We start from the raw sequence: 21,944 nt of genomic DNA, 5'->3' as shown, positions 1-21,944 counted from the left end.
GGTTTTTGCTTCCGTAAAGGCGAGTCCAGTGGTCTCCGACAGTTTTTAAATTCTGTACAGTGGGATCAACTGACAATGTTACCAACAGTAAATTCTAAGTGGGAAGCATTCAAGGAATTAATCATGGAAGCTACTAAAAGGTTCATACCTATTAAGAAATATTGTTCAAATGTTAGGCCTAAATGGTTGTCAAATGAACTAATGAGACTCGTAACAGAGAAGAAAAATGCATGGGATGCATATAAATTATCAAGCGACTCAGAAGCCTATGGCAGATATAAGTTAATCTGTAATCAGGTCACAAAGGAGGTTCAGCAGGCGAAGGCAGATTATGAGAAATCCTTGGCAAAAGATGCTAAGAAAAACAGCAAGGATTTCTTTACTTATATAAACTCTAAAAGGAAGGGGATGAATCTGATTGGTCCACTTGACATCGATGGTTCGAGTGTTGATGATCCTGCTCAGATAGCAAACAAACTGAATGAGTATTTTGCATCTACATTCACACGTGAGGAATTATTAAGGTTTGAAAATGGCAGAAGGTTATCAAATTGTAGCAAGATACTTAATGATTTTGTAATAACTGAGAGCAGAGTGGAAGAGAAATTGTTGAAGTTAAACGTAAGAAAAGCACCTGGGGTGGATGGGATCTATCCAGTTATATTAAAGGAGGCGGCAAAGCAACTAAGCAAACCCTTAGCCATAATTATTAGAGCATCCTTGGACTCAGGGGAGGTTCCCACAGGCTGGAGATGTGCAAATGTATCCCCAATTCACAAAGGGGGATCGAAGGGTGACACGGGAAATACAGACCAGTTGGTTTAACTTCTGTTCCGGGTAAAATAATGGAGTCACTGGTTAAAGATGCATTGCAGAATCATCTAGACAAGACTGCAGCAATAATTCAGACACAGCATGGGTTTGTTAAGGTCTTGTCTGACAAATTTGATAGGATGTTATGATGTGGTTACAAAGAAACTGGATGCGAAAAATAATTTGGATATCATATATTTGGATTTCAGGAAAGCTTTTGACACTGTTGCGCATGGAAGACTATTGTACAAATTGGAGCAGAATGGTATTAAGGGTAAGTTGCTACAATGGATAAAAGGATGGTTGAGTGGGAGAAGACAGAGGGTGGTAATCAATGGGTGCTGCTCTTCTTGGACTAATGTTATTAGTGGAGTCCCACAGGGTTCGGTGTTAGGTCCACTGTTGTTTTGTATATTTATCAATGATATTGATGAAGGTATATCATGCTTAATGTCGAAGTTTGCAGATGATACAAAGGTTGGCAGGGTTGTTAATGACAGTAATGGCAGTGTGCTACTGCAACAGGATCTAGATAATTTGGGCAGATGGGCTAAGAAGTGGCAACTGAAGTTTAACCTTGACAAATGCAAAGTACTACATATGGGTTGAAGTAACCCCAGAGAAACGTACCAACTGTGTGGTACTACACTTAAGGTGGTAGAAAATGAAAAAGACCAGGGAGTAATTGTGCAGACAGATATGAAGTTTTCTGAGCAATGCAGACAGGCTGCCAGGGAAGGTTATGGGGTTTTGTCAATGATATATAGGAATTTTGCTAGCAGGGAAAAGGAGGTGATTATCCCTCTGTATAAGGCAATGGTCAGGCCACGGCTTGAGTACTGCGTACAGGTCTGGAGGCCTCATTTTAGGAAGGATGTAGATTTACTTGAACGTTTACAGAGAAGGGCAACAAGATTGGTGATGAGGGGAATGAAGGGATCCTTTTACCAAGAGAGGCTTAAGTTCTGCAAATTGCAGTGGCTGGAGACTAGGCACCTGCGCGGTGATCTGATTGAGGTATATAAGGCCTTGAATGGGTTGAGCACACTGAATTCTGATGGGATCCTTCTACTTGTTCAGATTACGAACCTAAGGGAGCATAAATTCAAATTAAGAAAGGACAGATGTAGAATAGATGTGCGGAAATTTTCCTTTAGTCAGCGGGTAGTTAATTGCTGGAACAAACTTCCATCTGTCGTTGTGGAAGTTGATAGGTTGAATAAATTTAAGGAGGAACTGGACAGGCATTTGGAGGGAATGGTGTGATTTTTTTTTTTTTTTGGCTGATGCTGCATAAGCTCATACATTTGCTTTCTTGCATCATATGCCACTATTACTACTACTACCACCTCCTTTGCAACTTGGTTACAGATCAACTTGTATCTATCATAGGCTTCTGTGTCATGTGTTAATTTGTATGTATCCCATGCATTTTTCTTCTCTGCCATATGTCTCATTAGTTCATCTGACATCCACTTAGGCCTAAACCTTGAACAATATTTCTTAGTTGGTATGTAAAGCCTAGTAGCTTCCAAGATAAGTTCTTTGAATGCTTCTCATTTTGAATTTGCTGTTGGGACCAACTATACAGTGGGACCAACATCATCAGTTGGTCCCACTGTATAGAATTTAAATACTGTCTCAGTCCATCTTAGTCGCCTTTACGAAAGCAATAACCCTTCCCTTTACCCCTAATGGTAGTTACCTCTTTGAGTAAATCCCACTTCAGCACACTGTGATCACTGCCACCTAGTGGTTCATTTACATGCAGATTCTTAATGCATGAAGAATCACTACTGATAATCAAATCAAGAGTATTACTCCCTCTAGTTGCCTCCCGAACATGCTGATGTAGAAAACAATCATCCAATAAATCCACAAAAGCCTTGCTAGTGTGTGAGTGACCAGCCCCAAATTCCAGTCAATATCTGGGAAATTAAAATCCCCCATTATAAGACTCTCTGATTTACTGGCCCACTCTATTTCCCTGTACAATTTCTTATTATACTCATCAGAGTCATTAGGCCTATAGCACACTCCTACTCTCAATTTTGATCTCCCAATGCTTATGTCACACCAAACTGACTCGACACTGCACTGTCCGACAATGTCGCTGGCTTCACTTCCTTGGATTTTATGTATTTCTTAACTAATAGCATAACTCCTCCTCCCTTCCTACCCTGTCTGTCCTTTCTGTAGACATTGTACTCCCCAAATTCCAGTTCTGCATTCCTTATATCTGTGTGACACCACGTCTCTGAAATCCCCACAATATCTGCCTTTGATGTTTTGAGCAATACCTCAAATTCATCAAATTTATTTACTAAACTCCTAGCATTTCCAGGCTGCAGCTCATTCCAATAGAAGCAGTGCAAGAATCACTTTCACCTCTGCCAGTGGGCCGACCGGGCTAGCCGAGTGGGTAAAGTACCTGCCTGGCAACCCAAAGGTCACGGGTTCGATTCCCGCCTCGGGCTTGGATCAAAGTACTGCAAAAACTTTGGGAGGTGCAATATGGTCACAGAAGCCGATGCGCCAACAACTACCAAATCAAAAAAAAAAAAAAAAAAAATCTCTGCCAGTGGCTACTGTTAATCTATTAGTCCTTGTATCTCCCCAATCTAGCAATTTAGCAGTTTTCCGACCCACCTAACACTGCTTCGATAGCATCAGCAAACATTCTTGCACCCTTTCTATTTAAGTGTATCCCATCCCTGTAGAAGCAGTCTCTCCCGTTAACAAGTACAGACCAGGCTGAAAAAAATTCTACCCCTTGAGCCTTGCACAATCCTTCCAGGGCCGAATTGATCAACAGGGCTCTCATCATATACTCCCTCCTATCGTGTCTGGGCAGAATTGCAGACACTTTCAAATTCAACCCTAATTCACGGCTTTTTTTCAACAGTGACCTGTACTTGTTAAGTAATTCCGCCGGTCTCCTACTCATATTTTTAGTACTTGAAGTCCTACTCATATTTTATGAAGTTATTCATATTTTTATGTACTTGAAGTGTACCATACAATACAATATGTGGAAAATACTGTGCTACATACAGCATGCTACATACAGTATGTACTGTATCTTTTTTAATTCACCTTGCCTGTTAATTCACCAAAATCATGAGAATTCCACTGATGATGAATTACTAAGATTGCTGTATTTGTCTCTGGTACATCAATCTCTATGTATACAAGGTGTTAAGTAAAGTATACCAACATTGCTTACATTGCTTTTTTTTAAAAAATAATTAAATAGCATTAGCATGATGCAAGAAAGCAAGCTTATATAGCATTAGCCAAAAAAATGGAAGTTTGTTCAAACAATCAACCACCCACTAGCTAAAGGCAAACTTACATGTCTTCCTCTATTTGAATTTATGCTCTCTCAGGCGTTATTCTGAGCAAGAGAAAGAATCCCATCAGCATTGAGAATACTCAAACCATTCAAGGCTTTATACACCTCAATCAGATCACCTCACAGATGCCTTGTCACCAGACACTGCGATTTGCAAAACTTAAACCTTTCTTTGTAAGAGCAACCCTTTGTTCCATTCACTAATCTTGTTGCCCTTCTCTGTACTTGTTCCAGCAGCTCTACATCCTTCTTAAAATGAGGCATCTAGACCTGTATACAGTATTCAAGGTGAGTACTGTATACAGGTGTGACCATTGCCTTATACAAGGGAATAATCACCTCCTTATCCCTGCTAGAAAAATTTCTGTATATCATTGACAAGACACCATGAGCTACTCTTGCAGACCATGTGCACTGCTCAGAAAACTTCATATCTGCCTGCACAGTTACCCCCAGGTCCTTTTTACTCTCTATCACTGTCGTACCACACAGTTGATACATTACTCTGGAGTTACTGCTTCCCATATGCAGTAATTTACATTTGTGAATGTTAAACTTAATTTGCCACCTCTCAGCCCATCTGCTCAACTTTTCTAGCTCCTGTTGCAGCAGTGTACTGTCATTAGTGTTCTTAACAACCCTGCCAACCTTCGTATCGTCTGCAAACTTGGTCATTAATAAATTCATCATTTATAAATACAGAAAACAACAGTGGACCCAACATTGAACCCTGATGGACTCCACTGATAACGTTAGTCCACGAAGAGCAGTGTCCATTGATTACCACTCTCTGTTTTCTCCCACTCAACCATCCCTTTATCCATAGCAGCAATTTGCCTCCAATGCCACACTGCGCCAATTTGTGCAGCAGTCTTTCATGTGCAACAGTATCAAAAGCCTTTCTAAGATCCAAATATATGATATCAAAATTATTCTTTGCATTCAATTCCTTTGTAACTACATCATAGTATCCAATCAAATTGGTCAGACAAGACTTCCCCTTAACACCCCCATGTTGTGTCCGAGCTATAACTGAAGTCTTGTCTAGATGATCCTGCAATGCTTCTTTAACCAGTGCCTCCATTAATTTCCCTGGAACAGAAGTTAAACTATCAGTTCTGTAATTACCTGTGTATTTAATCAAATAATTTAATTTGATTAAATGTAAATGTACATTCCTATACAAAGTTCTGCTAAATGTTAGTTATAAACACTAAAAACAATGCACAATCAACAAAAATGCAATTTAGGAAATAATGTGAGCATTCCATTTCACTATTTACCTATCTCTTTATTTATATTCTATCTATTTCTTGTCTATCTATCTATTTACCTAAATGATTTTAATTCTCTCCCCCACCCACACCCAAATGTGAACAAGTAGGACTATCTAGAAAAAAGCACTGAACAGCTATTCTTAATAGAAAAGCACTACCAGATAAAACCACCAGGAATTATACTCATTGGTTATTTTTTTATTCAGTTATTTACTTAAACATTCTTGAAGCCAAATCCAAAGGCCATGTGCAATAATATAAAATTGGGGTTGATCTATTAATTATGCTTATACATTTAAAAGTTCTTTTCTTTAAGTTACTGGTAATGAATCACCTTTTGATTAAAAGGCAGTGCAGAGTACATGCATTCCATTCAAAACATAAGTTCAAATTGGCTGTGGTTCGATTACAAGTGGCCACCAAATACAGTCAATGATACTATTCATACTATTGAATATCATCACGAATTGTCAAATTAATAAAACAAACTTATCTACAAAAAGATTTAAACTCCCAAACAGTTCCTAGTTCATTTCACAAATATATGTGGTCTTATTTCTAATCTGAATAATGTCCATTTCCACTTACAGTCTGCCAAACCACATGTACTTTTTCTGACAGAATCCCAGTTATCAGTTGATTCAACCACTGCTCACCTCAGTTGTCCAAATTATTCACTGTATGATTTATTTTGCTTCAAAGGTAGTAATTGTGCATATGTCTATTCTGATATTCCCTCTCAGAGATTTGGTAATTTGGAATCTCCTCTTTTCAACCTACTTTGCCTTAAAATCTCACTGCCACATTTTATTAAATTCATCCATTGCTCTATTGTTCTCCCAACTCCTCTAATCACTTGGAACTCTTTGACTTCCTCTCTTTGAAACTAGACATTCTCCACTCCAACTTTATTAAAAGTGAGGTAATTTTCCTTGGTAATTTTAGTGTTCACAATTCCACCTGGCCTCAGTTTTCTAGTCACAAGGAATCAGGTGGTCAAGATGCTGAGGTTTTTGCAATTGCTAATGACCTTGCACAGATTTTCATTTGCCTACCAGAATAGCAGACAATCCTAATGACGCAGCCAACATGCTTGATCTTTTTTTCACAAACAACTCTTCTCAGTACACAGGAGTTGAGTAGTCCTCTAGGTACTTCAGATCAGTGGCGGATTCAGGGTAGGGGCATTGGGACATGTGCTCCCCCTGTTGTTTTTTGGAGAATATATATCAATTGTTTAAATTCCCTTTAGCTACAAAAAAAAGTTTTTTTTTAATTGTTAACATAGAATTTTATCTATTTTTGCATTGTGGCTCAGCTGTTTTTAAACTGACTACAGTTGTGGAACACTGATGCTGATGTGATCGGCATTCTCATTGGAGGCATCATGCAGTTTGGTTGTGCATAATGTTTACTTCAAAGTAATTCAGACTTTAGCTGTGTGGCCTGTGTCTGCCAGTCACATTATGTTTGAGTATCATATTTGTTTTGTTCTGTGCATTATTTTGTACCTTGCTTCAGATCGCAACTTGGTGATGGTCTCTTTTCCAATTGAGCTTTTCTCTTGTGGCCATTTTCAACCTCATGTTGTTTGGCATTACAAGAATGCAAAATGGGATGATCTGCAAGATTTCTTTTCTTCTTTTCCTTGGTTGAAATACTGTTTCAAATCTTCTCATGTTAATGCTTGCTCAGATCGTGACGATGAAATTATTCTTTTAGGGATGAAATCTTTTATTCCATACTCCACTTAAAATTTTGTTCTTTGGTTTCCAATAAATGTGCTAAGGCTGTTCAAGATGAGAATGTTGCATATTGCAATTGGTTTGTATCCAAATCTTCAGATTCATTTTCTGTCTATACCAAAGTTTGCAACAATTGTAAAGCAGTTATTAATCAGTCCAACCTAGATTTCGAACATGCTAAGAGTAGAAAACTTGCTTCTTGTCCAAATGGTAGTCCAGCATTCTAGTTTTTTGCCAAACTATTGGCTGCAACTTTTGCCCATTTCTATTGCCACCTCTGTCAAAAACAAGATGGTTCTGTTGCAAGCCAAAGATAAAGCTGACCTGCTTGCATCCTACTTTTCTTCCAACTCTTGTATTGATGATCTTAGTAAACCACTTCCTACAGTTCACAGTACACACCATTTAATGCCTCGTGCTGTTCCTTCAAAATAATGTCAAAAGGACTTTGTACAATCTTGATGCTAAGAAAGTTCCAGATCCTGATGGTATTTCTCCATTTGTTCTCTAAACCTGTTCTCTTGAATTTCTCCTGTTCTGTGTTGCCTTGTTTCTTTTTCTTATTCTAAAGGTGTTTTTCCTTCAGCTTGAATATTTGCCCATATCCAGCCAGTTCTTAAAAAGAGTGACAAAACCCTCCCATCCAATTATTGTACCATTGCACGTCCTTCTACTCTTTCTAAAATAATGGAGAAATTAATTATCCACCAACTCTTAAACTATCTAGAATCCATCCATCTGATCAATGATTGTCAATATGGATTACATCAGTAATCCATATTGACAGTGTCGAACCACTGGTTATATTCTTGCTTATGTTAACCATCTATGGAGAAATTCAATGGAAAACTTTGGTGAAAGTCAGTTAGTTGCTCTTGACTTTTCACAGTCTTTTGATTTTGTTTGGCAGAAAAGTCTTCTAAATAAGCTTCCATCTTATTGCTTGCCAGCTGTTTTTTGTAATTGAGTATCCAGTTTTCTCTTTGACTCTTCATGCAGATGATGGTAGGTGGCTCTCTGTGTTCTAGTTTCTCCACTAATGCTGGTGTTCCCCGAGATTCAGTTCTTTCTCCCACTCTTTTCCTCTTGTATATTAATGACCTTCTTCCATTGACCGGAAGAACATCTATTCTACAACTGTCTTTCCTCAATTTGAGTTTATGCCCCCTCAGGTTCATAATCTGAGAAAGAGGAAGAATCCCATAAATCCCTCCCATCCAATTATTATCCCATTGCACGTCCTTCTACTCTTTCTAAAATAATGGAGAAATTATTTTAGAAGGAGTAGAAGGATGTGCAATGTTAATTAGTTTGAGCCTGCTCAAACCATTCAATGCCTTATACATCTCAATCAAGCCACCTTGCAGGTGCCTAGCTCCCAGACATTGCAATTTGCAGAACTTAAGCCTTTCCTGGTAAGAGCACCCCTTTTTTCCCCCTCACCAGTCTTATTGCCCCTCTCTGTACTGGTTCTAGCAACTCTACATCCTTCCTAAATTGAGACCTCAGTAGATTGACAATGGCTAAAGATGATGATGATGATTTGTTAATGATATTGATGAAGGTATATATCAGGCTTAATGTCTAAGTATGCAGATGACACAAAGGTTGTCAGGGTGGTTAATGACAGTAATCAGGGTTAGCTACTGCAACAAGATAAAAAAAAATTAGTCAGATGGGATGAGAAATGGCAGTTGAAGTTTAACATTGACAAATGTTAAACTTGTACTACACATGGGTAGCAGTGATCCCAGATTGATGTATCAACTCTATGGTACTGCATAGATGTAGTGGAAAATGAAAAAGACCTGGGGGCAAGTCTGCAGATTAGACAAGAAAGAGGAGTTGTGGGTAAATTTGCCCAATGTAATAAATGCCTCAAATGCCTCAGGTAACTTGTGCGGGGGAGGGATTAAGACTCTTCCCATTGTAAATAGTTTGGAAAATGTGAGGGGCAAATAAAATCTGCCCCTACACTCATGGTCTGAGGAACAGGATTCAGACTAGCTGTGGTGCAGATATGGTGTCTGGGTAGTCCTGGTGTCCCACTCCCAAGCACATTTATTGCATGCTGGGTAGTGGACATCCCTTTGGGCTCTGTGGTGGGTGGGGAGCCGGGCACTGAACCATAATAAAAACTAAACTAATATGAATCCTGATAAACTTATTTCTTCAGTTGCTGCAACACGGTCCCTATCTTCAAATACAGAAGGAGAGACAAAGTGCTATTGTTGCAAAGAGATAGTGAACTGTACCATCAAGGCCTGTCCCTAGGTTTTTGATCATTACTCCACCAGTGAAAAACCTATTGGTAAAACGCCACCCTTTTTTATACAAAAAAGGTCTAGAGGGGTTAGCAGGTTCCCCTAAATCAGTTAAGAGGCTCCGTTCTGGGGGACTTCTTAATTGAAACAAAAAATGATAGGCAGTGTGACCAGTTACTCCAAGCAACATCATTTGGCAGAATGCCGATAAATGTGACACCACATAGAACACTCAACTCATCAAGAGGTGTCATTTCAGAGTGGGACCTTCTCAAGGTTACTGAGGAGGAAATCTGCTCTGACTAAAACCACAGGGAGTGATCGTCGTTAAGGGAATTAATGTGTGTAGGGATGGGAAACTAGTTCGAACTAGAAACATAATCCTGACTTTTAACTCACCTACGTCTCCTAATGAGATTAAAGCTGGCTACGTCAATTGTCCAGTGCGTCCATATGTTCCAAATCCTTTATGATGTTTTAAGTGCCAGAAATATGAACATTCTCAAATGGCCTGCCATGGAGTCCGTACATGTGCTCAATGTGGTGCAAAGGACCATGAAACAACATCATGTTCAGCCAAAAATCTCCTCCTGCTTTAACTGCCAGGGAGAACATCCAGCCTACTCACAAGCATGCCAGAGGTGGAAAGAAGAAAAAGAAATTCAATGGCTGAAGGCAGAGCTGAACATATCATATCAGGAGGTCAAAGAAAATGGTTAAACCTATAAATATCAACAAATGCACCTATGGACGCGATCATTCCTCCAAAACAGTCATTTACTACCATTGCACATTATCTTTTAAGCTCACAGAAACCTGCACAGAAAGATCAATCAGCTGCCACTCCCATATAGGTGCCTCCTAATGCTTCGCAAGTAACAAAAGCAATTGGCAAAGAAAAGACAAAGAAAATGGAAGAACCACCTAGTACCCAAGAAAATATGGATGTCAAGGTGAAGGAGGTACAAGATGATTGTACAAGATCAAGTCTTGAAACTCTTTGCTGAGGAGGAAATGGACACAGGACAGCCATACTTCCCCAAAAAAGATAAATCCAAGACTGACAAAAGTAAGCCATCAGCACCTCGGAGCTGCCTGATGGCCCACCAAGCCAAAATAATGGCTAAATTCCTACAATGGGAACGGTCATGGGTTCCGGCAAAACAATGATGACATCAAAACAGAGCATGGGGGATATTCCGACAATATCCTACCACTGCCAATCTAATAGCCTTTAAATGTGCATGAGCCAAAGCATGCTACATTTGCTGTCAAAGTCAAAAGTCATCATGGATCCATTTTATGTCATCTATTACCCAATTTTCCCACATTAAGGTGGTTTGGGATAAAATTCGGAAAACGAAGGGAAAATATGCACCCTTGGGGAGACATTATATTCTCCCCAACTCCCCATTACTCTCCCCAATTCCTAATCTTGAAACATAAAAATGAAAAACAGGCTTTAAATTTCACACCAAAGGGCCTTTTTCCTTACAATGGCCATTTACTATGCAGGAACTAAAAAGGGCTCTCATCTTTTCTAAGGCAAGTGCCGTTGGACCAGATGGCATCCATTATGAAATGGTTAAGCACCTCTCACCAAAATCTGTATGTCACCTGCTCCTCCTGTATAACAGAATCTTTACTGAAGAGCAGTTCCCAGATGCCTGGCACATGGCAACTGTTCTTGCCTTTGCAAAACCGGGGAAGGATCCTAAAATCCCTACTAATTATTGTATTAAGCTCTGACCAGCTGTCTGTGAAAAATCCTGGTGAGAATGGTTAATTTCTGCTTAATATGATATTTAGAATCAGACAACCTTCTCTTAAACATGCAGTGCAGCTTCCGCAGAAACAGATCCACTCTTGACCATTTAATTAGACTGGAAACATCCATGTGGGATGCTTTTCTAAAATGGAAACATTTGGTGTCTGTATTCTTTGACATGGAGAAAAAGATTTGCATAGCCTCAGCCTCAGAGGGTATCTCCCTATTTTTATTAAAAACTTTTTAGCCAATCGGTATTTCCAAGTTTGTGTGGGAATGACACTCTCTTGTTCTTTTAGCATTAGCATTAGCATTAGTAGAGGCATTTGATGCAAGAAAGCAAGCTTATGCAGCATCAGCCAAAAAAAAAAAAATAATAAATAAAATAAAATAAAAATAAATAAATAAATAAAAAATAACCACTTCCACTTCACCCCCTCTGTTCGTTCGAAATACCTGTCCATCTGAGCCTTAAACTTATTTAGGCTATCAACTTCCATGACAAGGGATGGAAGTCTGTTCCACCAACCAACCACCCGCTGGCTAAAGGCAAATTTCCTCACGTCTATCCTACATCTGTCTTTCCTCAATTTAAATTTATGCCCTCTCAGGTGATTTTTCTGAGCAAGAGGAAGAATCCCATCAGCATTGAGCATGCTCAAACCATTCAAGGCTTTTTTGCCAAGAGGAGGAAGTACCACAAGGATCAGTGTTAGCTGTCATGCTTTTTGCCATCAAAATAAATTCTATCACAGAACAACTTCCTCCAACTGTAAACAGCACCCTCTATGTTGATGACTTTAGCATATGTTCTCAGAAAGACAACTACAATAAGCCATTGATCGTCTTAATTCCTGGCCACTTGCTAATGGATTCAGGGTCTCGCCGCAGAAGACCATTTGCATAAACTTTTGTTGTAAGTGTAATCTTCATCCTGAACCTGAATTAAGGCTTGGACAAAATGCTATTCCTGTAGTGTCAGACACAGAATTCTTGGGACTTGTTTTCAACAAAAAGGTTGACCTTTCTGGAACATATCTGCCAACTCTGTACAAGGTGCAAGAGAGGACTAAATATTCTTCGCTCTCTCTCTCTCTCTCTCTCTCTCTCTCTCTCTCTCTCTCTCTCTCTCTCTACGTGTTGGGGTGAGGGTCAGTACACTTTACTTCGCATCTACTGTGCACTTGTCCGATCCAGGCTAGTTTATGAGTCCCAGGTATATGCTTCAGCCAGAGACAGTGTACTTTGATGACTGGACCCTGGCTATCTGTATTGCTACTGGTGCATTTCAAATATCTCCAGTCCAGAGCCTATACGTTAAAGCAAATGAACTGACACTCTCACTTCAACATAAGCAGTTGTGCAAAGTATGCTTTAAAACTGAAATCCCTGCCAGACCATCCTATGTGGACATCTGTTTTTGAGCCACGTTGGGAAAATTTGTACAGTGCCAGTCAGACTGGCAACCGACTTTTTAGTATTCGTGTCCAAGAACTACTCAGAGAGTTTAACATCACGGTAGACAAGTTTGCACGAACACCAAAGCAAACTCTTCCACTCTGGCATGCTCATATTTCATCATGTGACTTTTCTTTTAAGAACTGGGTAAAGTCTGAGACTCCATCATCTGTCTACCTGCAGCTCCATTCCACACACCGAGCTGAACACTGACTTCTTGGCAGCTTACACAGACAGCTCGAAATCAAAATCGTGTGTAGGATCTGCAGTTGTCTTTCCAGACACTATTATATCTCAGCAGATTCTTCCTGAGCCTAGCATATACACTGTAGAGCTGCATGCTATAGAGTTAGCCTTAGATCACATTAGAACCAGTTGATACTAAAGGTCAATAATATATTTCAATTCTTTCAGAATATTACAGGCTTTATTATCTTTGAGACACAACTCCCATCCAGCAGAAGATACAGTCTTTTTATGAACACAAGATTAATATCCACTTCTGCTGGATTCCTAGCCACATTGGGATTAGGGGAAATGAATTGGCCGACATGGCAGCCAAATCAGCAACTCCCACTAATAATCTTTGCCTGTCAGTCCCCCTCTACAGACTACAAGCAAATAATACCCAACAAAATATACTCCCAATGGCAAAACTATGGCATAGAGAGAGAGAGAGAGAGAGAGAGAGAGAACAAATAAATTATACCAGATAAAGCATGTAATAGAAACATGGCAATCTAGTCTGCGCAGGAATTGTGGCAAGGAAGTTGTTCTTGCTCGACTCTGTATAGGATACAACCATCTAACACATTCGTTCCTGCTGAGGGACGAATGATGACCCTCCTATGTGCAAGTCTTGTGACATATCTGCCAACTCTGTACAAGGTGCAAGAGAGGACTAAATATTCTTCGCTCTCTCTCTCTCTCTCTCTCTCTCTCTCGAGAGAGAGAGAGAGAGAGTTTATCGATTGTGTTTTAATCGATTGTGTTAATTTTACACATATTTGCAACATATATTTCAACGCTTTTACTTATCCGACTGGGCCTTATACACTCAGTCAGATTTTATCAGACAATGACCATGTGTCAGCAGTTTAAAATTTATACAAGCCATTAATATATACACATAATCATTTCAATTGTTTTATTATATTTCTTATAACAAGGTATGTATCTAAATTAGATAATTTATTTTTAAACTTATACTGCTTTTGTTTATGTACATAACAATTTGACGAGGTAACCTTTTTAAAGGTTACCAGAATCTATCTTTTTTGTATTTTTTCCTGGCTCAGTATAACCACGGTCGTTTTTGTGCAAGTAAAATCAAAATCAAATCAAATCAATCAGAAAATAAAATCCATTCTAATATTGTATATATTAATACATATTTAAATATGTAATCTTCTTTGCAGAAAGTTTCTTATAGACTGTTTGAGCTTTGACAGTTAGAATATATTTGTGTTCTCTGAAAATGCTGCTGTATCACTACAATGAATACTTTTTTCTTGTCCTAAGGTATGGTACCAGTAAAGAATTTTCTTGGTAACGGTTATCTTGTGTTTATTCCTCATCCACATCCTGTCCATCTACCATGGACTTGCAGCATTTCATTCCGTACCAGACAACATCATGGAATGTTGATGAAGATCCAATTAGGACACAAGAGTAGTGCAATTTTTCAGGTATGTTTTGAAAGTACATTTCGAAAAAAAGTTTCACAATTGTTAAGATATCAAAGGTAACAGATCTGTTATATTTCTTGTAACAAGGTATTTTCATTTTGTGCTATATGTGCCATGTTTACACCCATAATCATTACAGTTCTTATCATGGTTTTGCAGTTTGAAAATAGGAGTATGGTAATTACACAAGGAATTTTCAAAATGCTATAACAGTATGTGACGTACAAATGCCTTAGTGGGCATAGTTTCCCACTTTGCCAGTAAATGGTAAAAGGAGTATTAGTAATTCTAATTTCTACAATGGGTAGCAACATGAAATATTAGTAGACTCTGCAGTATAATCAATATTGCCAATATAAAATTAATTGTAGAGTTGAAAGCACTAAATAAACATGAAGTATTGATAGAGATTTTTATTTGACAATGCAAATAAAAAAAACCCTAGCTATTTACACAATAGAACAAATTGATCAAAACAGAAGCACGATGTCATATCAATTTATAAAACTTTGTATGAAATGTTTTTTGTTACTTGAAATGTTTTCATACTTGGTCTTGTTGTTTGTGGCACTCTGATTATTCCAGATGTATCACCCTAGGCTCTGAAATGAGCACAGAAATGCCAGTTTCCTTGCAGCTTTAATGATCATATCCTCATTCCTTCATTTACATCTGAAGTGGTTGCTTTACACTTTGTTACCTACTTGTGCAGTTCTAAGAGAAGAAAGTGGAAGTAATTGCACAAGTTTAGAACTGGATGAACACTATTTTCAATACTATATAGCATATAGATTGAAAATTGATGAAATGATGCATATTTTATGTTGGAAAATAAAAATTATATATAGTCTTATTATTTACATAATAAATTATGAAATAATTGTATTTACTTTTTCTGCCTTTTCTCAATCTCCTAAATATTTTTGACTTTCTAATGAGATCACACACACACACAACTAGAAAAGTTTCCCATTTTCACCACAGTTCTTCTGACTATATCCAAGGAATCCCAAACATATTGTTTTGTTAGCTTTATGGAGTAATTACTCCATAAAGAGTAAGTCTAGAATTACTACATAAGGCTTTCATCATATATTCCCTCCTATCAGGTCTGGACAGAGTTACAAATACATTTTGTGCTTCTCTAAATATTCTTCCACCATGACCTTATATTTCTTGACCTAGTAATCATTTCAATTGTTTTAAGTTACTAGAACCCATGGATCACTACACCCTTAAAAATTGATCGCTGGTTAGTCATATCAGCTATTTTTTTTCACCTGGCAAACATACTCAGGTTCTCTTCCATCTGTGGCTGCAAATGGAACGGAACATAATATATCTCAATTTTTCTTACAGTTGAATTCCTAGTAAGACTACCTCTTGTGAAACCAAAGCGTTTCGCACTGAAAGATTCAGTTCTGGGGCTGAACTTGGAAGAGCATTGCTCGGTATAGAACCCGGCACTTGTGTCTCTGTTGAGATCCAGTTCAATTTTTCTTTGGGGTATCAACTCATGTTTTCAGAGACTCATTCTCTCCTAACAGTACATTAAGTTGCAATTTAAGGTGTTACACGTCTTTGATCTAGCATACAGAAAACAAAAATTGCCATCAGCTAAAGACACCATCATGTTGTCATTCCACCTTTCCTGGTATCTCAACTCCATGTCTTTAATGTCCTAGAGAAAGTTCTGTGTATATACAACATTGAGTACAAAGAAAAAGGTCTTAACTCACAGATGAATTACACTACTCTGCATTTTGAAGAAAATTCACTGATATTAGCATTAGTAGAGACATATGATGCAAGAAAGCAAGCTTATGCAACATCAGCCAAAAAAAAAAAAAAAAAAACACACTCCCATTTCACTGCTCCCTTCATTCCAAATACCTGTCCAGCTCAGCCTTAAATTTATTTAGGCTCTCAATTTCCACAACAAAAGATGGAAGTTTGTTCCACCAATCAACTATTCGCTGGCTAAAGGCAAAATTCCGCACATCTATCCTGCAACTGTCTTTCCTCAATTTGAATTTATGCCCTCTCAGGTGATTATTCTGAGCAAGAGGAAGAATCTCATGAGCATTGAGCATGCTCAAACCATTCAAGGCTTTATACACCTCAATCAGATCACCTCGCATGTGCTTAGTCTCCAAACACTGTAATTTGCAAAACTTAAGCCTTTCTTCGTAAGAGCAACCCTTTGTTGCATTCACTAATCTTGTTGCCCTTCTCTGTACTTGTTCCAACAGCTCTACATCCTTCTTGAAATGAGGCCTCATTTCAACAGCTCTACATCCTTCTTGAAATGAGGCCTTCAGACCTGTATACAGTACTCAAGGTGTGGCCTGACCACTAATAATTACTTACTTACTTACTTATGTCGCCCTTTGATCCTCCTTTATGTTTTCTGAGAAAAGTGTGTTTCTGAATCATTTTATAATGCTGATCTCAAAAATGATTTCTGTTTGTTTCTATCATGGCAGATTTCTTCAAAAATCACGAAAGCAAATTTGATCTTTCACAAATTTTTGTTAATTGTGGCAGTATTTGTGCACTGAAATTATAACAAAATGCCACTTTTATAAGACTTTTATATTTAAATACATGTTGAAATCACTATTAAAAATGGCAGTTGTGAAAAGTCTACTAAATTCACCTCTTGTTTTTGAAAACTGATATGCAATGTGTCCAGTTTTCATTTTTTTGATTTCCTTGTAGATGCTTCTGCTTTACAGTCCCTCTTCAGCATCCAGCAATAGTCAGCCATCATATTGACATTCCACCTCCCCTGGTAACTCACCTTCATGTCTTTAATGTTCTGGTGAAACTTCATCTTGTTCTTCAATTTGTTCACCTTCTTCCTAGATTTTCTGGGAGGTAGTTGATGCAGTAGTGTAAAAAATGTAGATTGACGCTTATGTTGCTGCCCATCTTCTTTGAATTTTGTCAACATATTTTCACCTATATTCTTTTACTCTGGATCCTTGTTCCCTAAGAAGTCCTCAACAACAGACCCAAAGATAATCCATGCCTGTTTTCTCTTTTATTCATAGTTCCCTCAAAATCTCAGTCCCTCATCAGTTTGCAAATTTGAGGTCCAACAAAAATACCTTGTTTTTGCTTATCTTGGGTGATCAATGGGAATTTAGTACAAAGGTAGTTGAAGCAGGGCAGGGACTTTACCTCTGGAAGGCCACAAATTATTTCATCAAACCCAGTTTGATGTGCAAGTGTGCAAGGAGGACAATTTTGGCTCTACCCATTGTTTATGAACTGTGTTCTCTGATCCAGGCAACAAACTGCCGCTTTTTAGCCAGACCTTATCGTCCCAGTGCTTACTCCTTGCCTAACTGCTCCATTTTGTGTAGCCAGATTGCTGTTCAAGTGTTGTTCAAATTGCACAGACCGACAAGTCATGTTCTTAATACTTCACATATTTGTCAACTTCTTCAAGTTCTCATATATTTGTTTGCATAGAGAGAGCTACTGGAATTGACTCATAGTTATTTCCATTGTTGAGCAACACATCTTTAAAACTCCTCTTTGATGAGTCAATAAAAAGTTTATACTGTGTAGAATTGCAGCTAATTCTTAAATAGTTCATTAAGTCATTTATATTATTGCAAAGTACCATAGAATCATCCTCAGAATAGTAAGAGACGAGTTCTCATTCTGTGTCTGTACCATGAGAAAAACATCCCATGTGCTATAAGAGTTTTTGACTTAAGACTAGAACCAAGGAGTTCTAGTCTTAAGCCCATTATATGGAGTTCTACAGATTCTTTTGGTAAATTTAAATCTTTTACCAGCTCATTGAGTTCATGCTGTGAAAATGGTTGAGGACCAGACTCAATGTCTCCAGACATGTAGACTTCAGTTTCATCTTCAAAGGTTTAATTTCAGCACTCTCTTCTGCTACATTCTCCATTATAAGTGGTGAGCATGGAATCAGCAGGTTATCTCCATGTGGGACTGGTCTAATGGCAGATAGAATATTAGGATACATGATGCCTTCCTTACTCTTTGCATTGTATCCCTCTACATTAACTAAGAAAAAGTAATGATCGTCACAGTGGTTTGTAGGCTCTTGCCAAATCATGGAAATTGCAAATAGCAGAGCCTTCTTTTTACCATTTTGCCACAATCTCAATGTTTCAACACAGGTTTGGCAAACTTTATGTGGAGTCCATTGTTTATCTTGGTCACCACGTTTCACTCCAAAATAAGCACAATACACACTTTTTTACAAATTCTGTAATATCTTGAGGACTACATAACTCCCACAAATATAACAAAATAAGTTTGAAAAAATAAGTCTGAAGAATAACTGGGACACCCTCAAGCAAACATTTCTAGCTCACCAAGAAACAGGAAAATCGGACAAGACAAGAAGGAAGGCAATGGACCCCCGTCCCCAAACAGAGCAACTTGTGGAACAGCAGAGTTAACCATAATGGCTGTGTCCCCTGAATAGGTGTAGAATGGTAGAAAATCAAGGACTAAAAAGAGATGGCAGAATGGTAGATTCAGGAGGATGTGCAACAGTCAGTCAGGAAGCCCCACAACTGGCAAACCACAAGAATAGATAACATCCACAACTACTGATACAAGAAGTTTAGCTGCATGCATAGGTACATAGCTGAACAGTTCATCCAGTTGATAAGGCACTCTGACTCAAGGAATCACCTGCCTGAAAGCTGAAGACAAAGATACCACAAACCTGGCAAAATACAGACCAATCACCTGTCTCTCAACAATGTACAAGATCCTGACCAGCTGCATAACTAAGAAGATGTCAGACCACTTGGAGAGTCACAACATCATGAGCAAGCAGCAGAAGGGATGTAAGCAGATGAGCAAAGGATGCAAAGTGCAAATGACCTTTGACACTGCAGTTATAGAGCAAGACTACAAGAAGCACCATAACCTGTGCATGGCCTACATCAACTACCACAAGCCCTTTGACTCTGTGTCCCATATCTAGCTGTTAGATACAGTGAAGATCTACAAAGCAACTGACACTGACACACTTCCTAGAAGCAACCATGGCAAAATGGAGGACCACCATCAAGGTCTAGAGCATCACGACCAGACAGATCCCTCTCAGAAGAGAAATCTTCTATGAGAGATGCACTGAGCTCAGTGTGGTTCTGTCTAGCACTCAACCCACTGTCCATCATGCTTAATAACAGCAAGTATGGATATACCTTAAAAGAAGGGAGGAAGAACCTGTACACTTTCTGTCACCTGATGTACCTGGATGACATCAAACTCTATGCTGCAACTGAGTATCAAGTCCAACAATGAAGAGTTCAGCACTGTCACCAGGATGCAGCTTTGCCTAGACAAACGCAAGACCCATGGATTACATTAAGGGCATCCAGTTGGACAAAACTACCATCTAAAGACCGGTGAAGAGATTGAAGCTATGACAGAGGGAGAGACATGAAGATATCTGGGGATGATGCAGGCTTGCCAGTAAGACCACAAGGAGATCAAGGCCCACCTGACTGAGAAATAACCATCAGAGACTGAGAAGCCTGCTAAAATCAAAGCTGAATGGCGAGAATATGGTCACAGTCATAAACACTTACCCAGTCTCAGTACTAACATACTCCTTCGGGATCATAGATTGGACCAACACCAAGCTAGAGGAGATTAGAGATCGACCAGGAAAATGGTGACCAAGACTGCAAATACCACTCAAAGTTGACTGTCAAGAGACTGACCATAGCCCGGAAAGAAGGAGGGAGGGAAGTGACTGACTTCATTGAACAAGAGAAGGTGATTAAGAACCTGTGGGATTACTTTCAGGAAAACGCAGCACTAATCTACCAAGCCATAAGAAAGATAGACAAATGGCACACATCATTCACATAGACAGAAGAAAGAAGACAAAGACAGGAAGATGGACGAAGAAGGTGTTGCACAGCAGACACCACAATGACCTCCATCAAGACTGCATAGATAAGATGGCTTCCAATGCTTGGCTCACAAATAGGAATCTCTTCCCTGAGACTGAAGGATTCATGCTTTCCATCTGTGACCAAGCAATCAACGCCAGAATCTATGGGATATACATCGCCCAGGGCGAGAACCGGTGTATTCAGCCCAGTATGACATTTGGCTCAAACGTCACACAAACTTCTTATGTTGACGACCTTATCATCGTCGTTGAAGGACCTACGAGAGCTACAATAGAAACAAGGGCCAGTGCAGTACTGTCTGCCCTTTCTGAGTGGGCTGAGAACAACAAACTTTCAGACTGAAAAGAGCAAAACCCTTCTACTGAAAGGAAAGTTGGATGTGAGGAGGCCTCTGACCATCCGTTATAAAGGGCAATCACTCAGAAACCAACATGCTGTCAAATATCTGGGTGTTACACTGGATGACTGAGGAACTTTCATTCCCCACCTATGTTCCATCAAAGGGAAAATTAAAGCCTACATTGCCATGTTGGCACGCTTCACCTGCAAAGACTGGTGCCTCAAAGGCCGGGTTTTACGTCTTCTTTACGCAGCTGTATTTATTCCCATTGTCACGTATGGCACTGCAGTTTGGTGTAACAGGATGATAGTATAATTTTTTTCAAATAGATATTTACAGTATACCCAGTATAAAATAAAATATAAGTACAAATTCAGTAGCTTTCGGAATCCATTTTATTGATGGATGATCACTGGCGCAAGGCAGCACACGTCCGTGCTACAACAATGACTCATGAGTAACGTGCCACACTTTGCTTGTAATGTATTCAAATTTGTCAGTTGATAAAGGGACACGAGTTCCGAAAGCTACTGAATTTGTACTTATATTTTATTTTATACTGGGTATACTGTAAATATCTATTTGAAAAAAATTATTAAACAATGGACCCCAGTACTCCAGGCCCATTTGTCACTATAGGATGATAGTAAGAATGCAACGTCTGATCCTTCAGGTCCAGCTGCAAATGACTCGTGCATGTTGGACCATGTCAACCACTGCACTACAAGTTCTTACTGGATGCTTACCCCCTAGATCTCCATGTCATATACTTCGGCCTCTCTTATGCCATCAAGAAGAATAAAGAGGTTGAAATACTCATCATTAAAATGCGTACAGACACTAACATCAAACATGAGATGACCCATGTGTGGACTGAACTGGTTTCCCTATGGCAGACACGATGGAATAACTCATCAACAGGTGAAATTACTAAACTCTTTATTTCAAATGTCACCTTCCTCAACAAACGACGTTGCAACTGGTTCTACCCTAATGTCTACACGTCCTTTCTTTTGACTGGCCATGGATCATTTAAAAGGCGTCTTCTCGACTTTGGTCTGGCTGAGGATGCTTTTTGCATCTGTGGAGAGTCAGAGGACTGGAACCATGTGATGCACTCCTGTCAGATCTATCTTGACCACCGCAACCAGCTTCTTCTGGCCTTCAATGCACCGACAATCCATCCAGAGGCTAGGGTATTGGAATCAGAAGAAGCCTACAAAGCATTCTCGACCTATGCCACCGCGATCTTCAACAGACGCCGCTATCACTCACAACCACCAACTGGCACACCTATGATTACCAC

At 39.0% G+C, this 21,944-nt stretch overlaps 1 protein-coding gene across 1 annotated transcript in view; it reads left to right on the top strand.

The window, feature by feature from the left end:
- Nucleotides 1-21,944, top strand: part of LOC150078573 (protocadherin-like wing polarity protein stan) — a 570,595-nt gene that overhangs the window by 254,149 nt on the left and 294,502 nt on the right. The window contains exon 12 of the mRNA XM_090384617.1: nt 14,202-14,368. Within this exon, the coding sequence (XP_090240743.1) occupies nt 14,202-14,368 (167 nt within the window). The remainder of the gene's footprint in view (nt 1-14,201; nt 14,369-21,944) is intronic.

The sequence above is a fragment of the Mastigoproctus giganteus genome, chromosome 11 (assembly GCF_048544385.1).
Source record: "Mastigoproctus giganteus isolate SK-2022 chromosome 11, ASM4854438v1, whole genome shotgun sequence".
Classification (NCBI taxonomy): domain Eukaryota; kingdom Metazoa; phylum Arthropoda; class Arachnida; order Uropygi; family Thelyphonidae; genus Mastigoproctus; species Mastigoproctus giganteus.
This window is presented reverse-complemented; position numbering and strand designations above follow the sequence as displayed.